Here is a 10,073-nt window from a genome sequence, read left to right on the forward strand (position 1 = left end):
GGGTTAGATTTCAAGCTAGTCAAGTAGACTCATCGAGAAGAGATGATAACAGGACGACGCATAACAGAATTATGACGATCAGTATCTTTTAACCATAAATGGGACAGTCACCTGTTAAAGATTTAGCTGTTCTGGAGCAATAAGAGTAATAAGAAACCATCATTTGTCTGCAGACAGATTTATCCGAGCTTCAAAATGGTCTATCCCGGTTGCCTTCTGCTGTTTCGTATTTCTAAGAATTGAAACCTGAAAAGAAGAAGCAATTTGGGAAATTTTAGACAAGGAAAGAACCAATAATTGGCCAAGCATGGGCTAATTTCGTCCTAAACAGCGAGGGCACAATTTCGAGATTATTATGATACCTTGGGCCGTTCCATGAAGCTCCCAAAGTATCCTATACCAAACGATAAAGAAGAATAAGCAGCAGCAATCTCTACAGCCTTCAGGCTCGGTTTAGTTCCCCCGACCTAAGAGAGCAGTAAAAACCAAGACGTCAGCTAAAAGAAAACGAGATGACATGAATCTGAAACATGTTTTATATCTACCGAGTCATGGAGCAGTAAAATGTAGGGATGCAGAGAGTAGACTCAACTGGTATTGGAGCATCAGCTTGCACTACTAAAATTCCAGCACTTCCATCGGTACCTTGTTGACTGCTTTCTTGAATTACTGAACGTAACACTTTCATGCAGGCAGAAGCAGGGCCCGCCTGGGAACTATGCCACGAACACAATCATGTCAGATCGAGGTCCTGGGGACAGAAAGTTCTTGCATAGATCAAGTGTCAAAAGATTCATTATCAATGGTGATTGATACGAGTTCCATGTTGAGTGATCATGGGATCTGTACCAAATAGAATGTGATTTTTCGGTAGTAAAGATGCTTCTTATATTCAGCCAAGCCAAAATTCTCCCCGTCCTGAGATGGAGTATGCATTGGACACACTAACAAGGCATCATGCAATTCAATAATAACAATCATAAATTCGGTATTCCTTCTCCCTCCTTTTCTATTCTTCTTTACTTCTGAGCAAAGTCACTACTTTTTCCCGTTCTATGGTAGAGCAAGTGTGTCGATATGGGATTGATGTCAAGTATGTGTGAGAAGCATGACGTGGTTCTACAAGTTTAAGTAAAAAGAAATGACAATTACTTAATCCAAAATAAATAAGAACATACATTGATAATGAGACACAACATTCCCGGGCAGCGAATCCTTTCATGAGGTATTCTCCCGCACCAGAAACACAGCTCCCAACTATAAATGGAGCTCCAAAAGGGCCTTTTGATGATGCCCAACAACCTGATCCATACATTGCAGCTAATCCCACACGACCACTTATCTGTCAAAATTTTATAAGATTGAAGTATCGCAAAAAAAGAAAAAAAATTGTGCTTACAAAAATCGGCTGAAAATTGTATGCAATACCTTCAATGCTATACCGCCGCTTGATGACCCAGATGCTATATGCCCTTCCGAGTCAATACAAATGACTCCAACTGTATCCATGATGTTATCTTCCTCTGCATGATTCAGGAGAGACAATGCGGAAATTTACAGTGAAAAGGGGAACAAAAATAAAAAACAGAAAAAATCTGTTTAATATCTTGAGATGGTTCACCTGAGGCTGGTACCACAGAATCCTCTGGCAACATAAATTTCTTGGGATCACCTTCTACCTCGGCTTTAGCATTGGTAACCATTTTTTTGTACATTTCCCATTGCCTTTTTGCCCTTTCTGTCACCAACCACTGCAGTTGATGTATCCACAGGTTAATCCTTCCATAGCAAGATGCAGATGCAGATGCTAATCAAAGTGGCAAGGCAAATGTGATATTAAACCAGCAAAAACGACAGATTGAGAAATTCTAGCTAATCAGGACCTCATCAGCTTCAGCTACAGTTGCAGGCATAGTAATACCCTTTGAGTGTGCCCATTTTCGTGCCCCTTCACCAGCCAAGAAACTGTGCAACAACCAAATGATGTTAAGGTGAATGAAGAGAAAATTCATGGTAATTACTGAGGATTATATAATAGAATCAGAAGCTTGTTTTACCGCCATCACGCTAGATCACAAAGCACACAAGCTAACTTTCAATTATTTATTAAATTGCTATGTATTCTACTGCTCATTGGTTGTCAAGTAAGGGATTTACATATTTCTAAATGCACAGCAGCAGTTGGATCTGGGACTAAGGGAGAAATACCCATGACAAATATAAAATAAGATTAATGAAAAGGGCTTCAGGAGATGACAATTGAGCTTCTACGAGATTAAAAGTTATTAGAGAGGAAGAAACCGATTCTTACATGGGAGATATTAAACCCAACAAAGAAGATCCCGTCGTCTGCTCCTTCGCCAATAAAGAAGCGATCTGGATAGCATTTCGAACACCTGATCTAGAGCTAAGAAGATATATAAATTCATAAAGACTTGCACCATATGGTAGACATAAAACCCAAATTCATAACAAGATCTTCATCAACCTCAGACCAAACAATGGGGAAAAAGGAAAAGGAATATAGTACCCGGGACAGCTCCGACGGCTCCAAATGCTCCGGAATCACCATCCATTATGCTGGCATCACATTCAACATGACCATCTTCCGTCAAATTGGAGCCCCGCCCGGCATTCGTGGTGGGATCATCCTTTTTTGTCATAAAAAAGCTAATTAATTTTTACTTTACCGAAGTTGCAAACGCAAAATCTGAAATTATTCCGGAAACCATAATATGATAGGCATCACCGCCAACTATTAGTCGAGAACTGAAACTTGAATGAGCAGCAGAAAGTTTGAAGCTTCCATCAACGGCTTACGACAGCAACACTTAAGGACACGAATTAGGTACACAAGACGTACCTCCAGTACAGTAATGGCCGCTGCAACAGCGTCCAGACATCCACCGGAATCCTGAAAATCAGAAGGCGGCAAGTACGAAACTTGAATCAACGTCCTGGACAACTACATCTAGCTAAAGAAGCACCTAAGTCAGCTCATACGGCCCTATCATTCATCTAATCACTCCGCGTCTCTCTACGTATGAGGAAGGGAGGGGACCTTGAGGACTGAAGCGGCGGCGAGACAGGCGCGTTTCATGGCGGAGCGGAGGGCTTTTTCGTTGGAGGGAGCGTGGTATCCGGCTCCGACGTGGACGGCCACGAAGAACCTTCTGGAGCTCTCACCGCCGTCTCCGGCCGCCATCGGACTGCTGAAACTGAGAGACTGCTGACCGCCGCAATTGATCACAGAGCGAGGGCTTGTCCGCCAACTGAGCTCGCCGGAGGAGTCACTAATAAGCGGGCAAGTGGGAGGCAAAGTCAACTTATTCCCAAAACCCGGACAGGAATATGCTCCTGCACCGGAATAGGCAGAGATATCATTGGACATGAATAATTAATGGCTTGTTTGGTTTGCAAATGTGATTTTAAAATCATAACTTTAACCTAATTTTACCTATAGCAAAATAAAATAACTCATACAAAGTCAAAGAGTGAGCCTCATTTATACCACTTTTTTTTTCCACAACAAAACAAAATAACTCATACAAAGTCAAAGAGTGGGTCTCATTTATACCACTCTTTTTCAAAATTAAAATCTGATTTTAAAATTTTATTTTGAAACCAAACGCAATATAAAAATGATGATGATAATTTTTCTATATATATATAAATATAAAGTTGTACCCACATAGAAAAATAATTATATATATATATATTATAATGTCATAACAATAAATGTCTAAATAAACAATTATAGATGTACATATAATTAGGACTAACTCATCAAATGCATATAATCATTAAATACTTAATAATTTTATCATACAAGCACATTCTTGATTTAAAATATATATTCTCTATATTTCTTATAAAAAATACAATTTATTAAAATAAGTATATATAAAAAACTTTTCGACATAATTAATAACTGAAAAAAATCTACTATATGTAGTATTTATATTTAAATATTGAACACTCCTAAAATAATAATAGATAAGTATATTTTAAAATGATGAAAAATAGATGATATGCCCTTATTTTTTTAAAAAAATGTACATGGATGTCATCTATTAAATTTTTTAGAATTGGATATTTAAGAAAATGTAATATGTTTTCTAAAGAATATCATTTTCTTTATCCATATTTGATATTATAATTCATTTTTAATTATTCTAAATTTGTTATAGAATGCACTAATATTTGAATGCTTTCAATTTAATAATATATATAAATTAATGAAATTTTCAATTGTGATTCTAAACAACAACCCATGCATCGCAAAGGTAAAATAGCTAGTAATAATAATAACAATCATCGATAACTGTTGAAAATTTTGAACTTTCGACTTATGATCGTCACGAATTGAATTATAATCAAATTGCTTTGGGTCGTTTACCAATGTCAGTAATTTATGATTATACAATTTGACACAATTTTGAATTCGCCTCAAATAAAATAAAAAACGTAAAAACTCTTTGATTAAAGATAAAGAGCAATTTCCAATTATCAAGGATCTAATCTAAAGGAATGAGTTCTTTATTTTTTTTTCTTGGTCAATAACTATAAATTCTAACCAACTGTTAATTAGTTAGTGGGAAGGGTGACTTAATTTGAATTGAACTATATGAGGTGAAATTTCTGTTTCTGAATCTCTATTAATTGAATCTCCTACTCCAGATAATATTTCGAGACATTTCGTATAAGAACCTCTTCAAACAGGACTCAACAATCCTTCCTAGAAATCGAATGATCGGTCTTATACATGCGCGAGGAAGGTATGCAAGAGCGGAGCTCTACCAACTGAGCTATATCCCCTGAGCCAAGGGGAGCATGCATGAAGGAGTCAATGCTTCTTCTATTCTTTTCTTCTACTATTACTATTATTATTATTATTGTTGTTGTTGTTGCTGCTACTGCTGCTGTAGCTGTTGTTGTTTTTTCTTTTTTTGAGATTTGATGAAACTTATCCAAAACCCTCATGACCTGTACAACAGTACTCAAATTGGGAGAAAATTTTCCCGCCCCTTAAGTACATAAGTCAAAGGGCAAGTATCTACTATACTTTCTAAACTTGGAAATTGTAGAGATTATATGCTGCGTTTAGTTTATAAGTAACATTTTAAAATTAAATTTTGATTTTGAAAAAAAATGGTATAAATAGTTACGTATGGGACTTACTCTTTGACTTTGTATGAGTTATGTAATTTTGATTTTGAAAAAGAGTGGTATAAATGAGTCCATGCTTTGATTTTGTATGAGTTCTTTTGTTTTGTTGTGGGTAGAATTAAGTTAAAATAAGATTTTAAAATCTCACTTTGAATCCAAACAGAGCAGATTCGCTTGCTGCACAATAATACGCTTGAATTGAGCAGTATTCTTTCCTTGGGAAAATTCTCCGGTTCCTTTCTAGCCAGACTTGATAAACAAGACTTGTCCTACATAATCTGCCCAAAGTCGCTGTGAGGCCTCTTCTTTTCCAGGTAGCTGCTGCATATCTCAGCTCTTCAGACCGATCACCGACGAGTCTATTTTCCATCAGTTTACATTGTATCGTTTGCCATATCCCCTTAGTCACAGGACCAGAGAAGAATAAGTGATCTCTTGTTTCATCAGCTGATTCACAGAACTCACAGTGTAATGAAGTAAGTAGCGCGTCCCCGATTAGATTATCTAGCTTTAGTGGCTAACCTATCTAAAATAGCCACACACAACGAAAGACACCTTTCGGGATGTGCCCTGCAAACCACACCAGTCTATGCCAAAACACTTTTGGTCTTCTCGTTCTCAAGTCTCCCCAGGCAGCAGCAATGTAGAAATTTTGCTTTCCCCTTCCAACAAACAGTATCGCCATTCGGGAAGGTCGCAGAATCAATCAGAGTACCAGGCTCCATTCTTGTAGACACTAGATAGGGTGGCATCTGCTGTTAAAGTGGAGTAACAGTCATACCCCTTTGACATGAGGTAATCAAAGTCCCTTTAATTGACCAATTGTCATGCCATACAGAAATGGAAGAGCCATCTCCCACCTTGTGGGTTATGCAAGGATATGCCAAACTTCTCAGGCTAAGGAGTCTACTCCAGCACCATCAGCTATTTTTATTATCGCTATTATTATTGTTGTTATTATTGTTATTGTCATTATGCCATGCTGGATAGTGGAACCTGCATACAAAATGTGACCGTCTTATTTTTAGTTATCATAATAGAGGGCCATGGCCCTAGTGATGAGGACTGGAAGTGTAGACATGGTAAGAGGATATAACGTATGCCTTAGGTTTAAGTCGATAGTAATGAATACTAAAATCAATTTTCTTTTTTTTTTTGGTTGAAAAATCATAATTTTACTGGAAAAATATTTAATGAGTATTACTCATCCACTGTTGATGAGTAGTAACTATTGTGAGCCCCGTCTTTACCACTTACATGCATTTTAATTTAATGTTACTCAGTCAAGTGATTGAGGTGACTGAATAATACTCACCGAATATTTACTCAGATTCACTTGACTTTTGTGCGGTTGATTTTCTTTTGAACGGCAATGCGAGTGAGCAGGAGCCTATGATTTTGGGTTATATTGTAGCTTATTTTGGGTTAACCTCTCTCTCCCCACCCAGTAAATAATTTCACATGAGTCTTGTATCCGTCGTGCTGGAGAAAGAAGCTCAGCATCATTATTGACTTAACAAATCTGCCTGACTGTATCGGTTGTGCCAGGGAAAGTAGCTCGGCATCATTATCAACTTAAAGCTACAACGCAATCTCAACCATCGGATAACGGGTTCTTAACATGACAATCTGTCGTTAAAGTTATACAATTTAGAATTTAAGATTCTGTTTCGAATTTTAAAGCTATTTGGCTCATCAACCGTTGTGAACTACAAATCACATGAAAATGGAAGAATTTACATAAATACGTGAATGTGTGTGTGTGTGTGTTGAAAAAGATGCATAATTTTCACTTGTTTTCCAGGAATAGGGCCTTGCACTGCACCATTGTATCTTCAGGGCTGGTAACTGCAAAGCCAGCAACATACATCAGCAAATGGTATAAGTCATTGTGTCGAAGCAATCATGGAACAGAACATTCATATGCTGTGACAATTTAGACAAAAATAAGCTGAATTCTTTCTTCCCACCAGCCGCTGGAAGAAACTACATAGAAATAGATATGCAGCATTTCGTGAATTTCAGGATTTCATATCCCAACTGACCTGTGTGACCCACTGTGCGTTCGGATTCGTAGATTTCATGGTCGTTTCCTCCCTGCACAAACAGGTTCATAATTATTTGAACAGGAAATCGAAGTCTCTCTACCTTGCCTTCAGTAAGTAACGGAAATATACACACTCTGATGGACAAGAGAACAGGATCCTAACAGTGGAGCTATAGTATGGCCAAGCACAAAAGGCAGACCTCGTAAGTTTTGTCACCGAAAAAGTGGATTTCATGGAAATCCTCGAGGTATCTCAAGCAGTACGTCTTATCCCATCCATTCGGGAAAACCTGTTGCAATCAGCAGTAAGTTAAGCCATCCCAAGACATCACCATTTGAAGGAGCTGCGTGTAGGGCTCACATCAAAACTTATTTGCCCTCCTATGGAGAACGTTAGATCTAGGTGAGCAAACTTATCCCGCAGGATAGATACCATCCTCGAGCGAATGTTGTGAACCTGAAAGCAATTCAAATATTTAGGACAAGTCAAAGTCCAAATTAACGCACACTGCTAAGTCCAATACAGATTCTAAACACTTACCTTGTCATACTTTTCAAATTCATCCCTTTCTTCCTGACTGCAGTTTTGTCCAATCGGGGATACATTTAGCATTCCACTTCGGAACTCTATGAATGTTCCCCTGAGTCAAGAAGGTAGCAGATAAAAGATCTTTTTCCGCTTGACACACATGAAAGAGGATGCCAACGCTTCAGTTTTCTCACCTTTTTATTGGGATATCCAAATCCGCAATATAATGCAGGGTAAAATTAATAAATTCCTGCAAAATACTTTCAACTCAATCAACTTATTTCAATTAACAAACTGTAGAAAAAAAACAAGGCGTTAATAGCAAATTGGTCACTTGATCAGCGTGTAAGAGTTCTAAACGGGATATGTCAGAAATGATACTGCAACTCTATCATATCAATTAGAACGAAGAGCTTTTCCTGGCAAAAGAAGGGAAATGTATATCAAAGATGTCGATCGCCTTAACAGTAAACTAGTGGCTTTTACAAACAAAAGGAACAGAAAGGAGCATACCTTTAGTTTTGCTTCTCCGAGAAGAGACTTCAAGCTCTACGAAAAATTGTATCAATTAATGACAAATTTAACGAAGACCGAATGCAAGAAACTGCACGTAGCATGAAAAGGTCGGCATTTATTGTCCACTTCCCAACCGAATATTCTAACAAGGTGAACAAACGTGACTATATAGCTACTGTTAGTACTATAAAAAAAGATGAAAACATTACCTCAGTGCCAATCAGTTTCCCATCTTTATGTGCTACAAGGCCATTCTCGGAGAATACATAGTCATAGTCATTGATAACTGCAGAAAGTTTTATGAATTAACGTCATAATTATAATAAAATTTAAACCAAGTCAAAGCGTTTCCTCTTTAATATGCAGATCAATGAAGCCGTCATGGACCTGTCTTCCCAAGCTGCTCTGTGATCATGCTAAGGTCAGATCCCCCAACAACTCCTACTGTAGCCACCTGAGCTCAGGATAGATAAGCCGACTTGTAAGCAAAGAAAGTCTGGTATTGATAATACGGCCTTTCTGAAGTGGACAAGAAACCAAGAGGACACAGTCCTAACAGATTTTACCCATTGATCAGATAGCCAAGTACCTTTCGAAGCTCCTGCATGAACTCTAACATCTCCGGAGTAGCTACCTTGCATTTCAGTCAAAAAACAAGGGTATTAAACCAACGGAAGGCTTTCATATCGGTTTAATCATTATAGTGATAAGGATGAGATATTCATCCAAGATCTGAGAACGGGTAAAGTAAGAATTTTGATTTAAGAAAATATAATAGAAGAACATCTTTACCCTTCTCGGAGCTGTAAGAGTGCCATCGACATCAAACAGAGCAATTACACCAGGCTTCCTACCGGCCATACGATCCGATATTTCAGTCTCCAGTTCTGCCATCATACAGCAATTTAATCCCAAATTTTAAGCATGAACACGACAATGGGAAAGACATAAGTACCAAAAGTCAGGGAACAAAAACTCGAGAAAATCTCAACAGACTTGTAATGAACGACTTAAAACTTCCAATGACCGACTTAACGACTAGTCGTAATTCGACGAACCCAAGGCAGTGCAGGGAATATACATTGAACTCGATCACCACGACAGGGAAAGGAAAACAACAGTTCTAAGGGATTTATCATTGATTATTCCAGGTGCAAGCACAAACAGAAACGGCGTGTCGGCGGACCCATCAATGAGATGATCGCAGGGGAGTGCAGAAAGCAAACAAGGAAGACAGAGCGAAGTTTGAAGAGCGTGAACGTAAACAATGCGGGTTCGATCTAGATGTAATCAGAAGATTCAGAATACGGAAATACAGTCAGGACAAGCTGCAGATTTACCTCGAGAAGTTGAAGAAGAAAAGAACACGACGACGGGGAAGAAGAAGAAGAAGAAGAAGAAAGCCAAGACGAGGCGGAAAGGGCCGGGGGGGAGAGTTAGGGGATTTATTGATTTGTTGAGGGGCTGGTTGGAGATTCCGGCAGAATTACCGGACCCGTAAATTTATGGAAAGTGACGAATGAAGAAACAAACGGTGGAGGCGATTCGATCTCGTGCGCTGTCAGGTTCGAGATCGAGCAGCCCTTCATGCCGCAAAGCTTAGCGTAGCACGTAATTTTATTTTATTTTTGGATACAAGACAAATCCTTGAATCTAATATAATGAGATATAAATTTTAATAGTTAATTAAGGGTCACGGGTAATTTCACAACGAGTATCGAATTTGGAATCTCTTGATTATCAAGGCGAATGCATGCGCTATTGTGCTACATTGCAAGTGAATTTTCTTTCCACCGACACTAAGTATAGACC

General features: G+C 38.3%; 2 protein-coding genes across 5 annotated transcripts; both read right to left on the reverse strand.

Moving 5' to 3' along the window:
- Positions 1-40: 40 nt before the first annotated feature.
- On the reverse strand, positions 41-3,300 carry LOC116192874 (putative threonine aspartase). Its single transcript, XM_031521563.1, has 11 exons — positions 3,062-3,300; positions 2,864-2,914; positions 2,531-2,651; positions 2,312-2,396; positions 1,884-1,965; positions 1,622-1,751; positions 1,429-1,523; positions 1,179-1,342; positions 593-716; positions 363-467; positions 41-246 (listed from the first exon to the last, which is right to left on the reverse strand). Exons 1-11 carry the CDS (start codon positions 3,203-3,205, stop codon positions 160-162), a joined length of 1,188 nt encoding a protein of 395 aa, XP_031377423.1. The 5' UTR covers positions 3,206-3,300; the 3' UTR covers positions 41-159.
- A 3,451-nt stretch (positions 3,301-6,751) lies between these two features.
- Positions 6,752-9,805, reverse strand: LOC116208957 (phosphomannomutase). 4 transcript variants are annotated; one of them, XR_004157159.1, is made up of 12 exons: positions 9,602-9,805; positions 9,054-9,148; positions 8,851-8,895; positions 8,649-8,715; positions 8,471-8,547; positions 8,259-8,294; positions 7,940-7,995; positions 7,758-7,857; positions 7,578-7,673; positions 7,380-7,506; positions 7,215-7,266; positions 6,752-7,017 (listed from the first exon to the last, which is right to left on the reverse strand). XR_004157159.1 is itself a non-coding variant. In XM_031542663.1 (12 exons), the coding sequence occupies exons 3-12, from the start codon at positions 8,878-8,880 to the stop codon at positions 6,959-6,961; spliced, it is 663 nt and encodes a 220-aa protein (XP_031398523.1). In that variant the 5' UTR covers positions 8,881-8,891; positions 9,054-9,148; positions 9,602-9,793; the 3' UTR covers positions 6,752-6,958. The 4 variants fall into 4 exon arrangements, 3 of the variants coding, with proteins under 3 accessions (XP_031398523.1, XP_031398424.1, XP_031398467.1); XM_031542663.1 differs by having other exon boundaries at positions 7,417-7,506; positions 8,851-8,891; positions 9,602-9,793; XM_031542564.1 differs by having other exon boundaries at positions 7,417-7,506; positions 9,602-9,792.
- Positions 9,806-10,073: the final 268 nt, after the last annotated feature.

Source organism: Punica granatum, chromosome 1, assembly GCF_007655135.1.
Source record: "Punica granatum isolate Tunisia-2019 chromosome 1, ASM765513v2, whole genome shotgun sequence".
Taxonomy (NCBI): Eukaryota; Viridiplantae; Streptophyta; class Magnoliopsida; order Myrtales; family Lythraceae; genus Punica; species Punica granatum.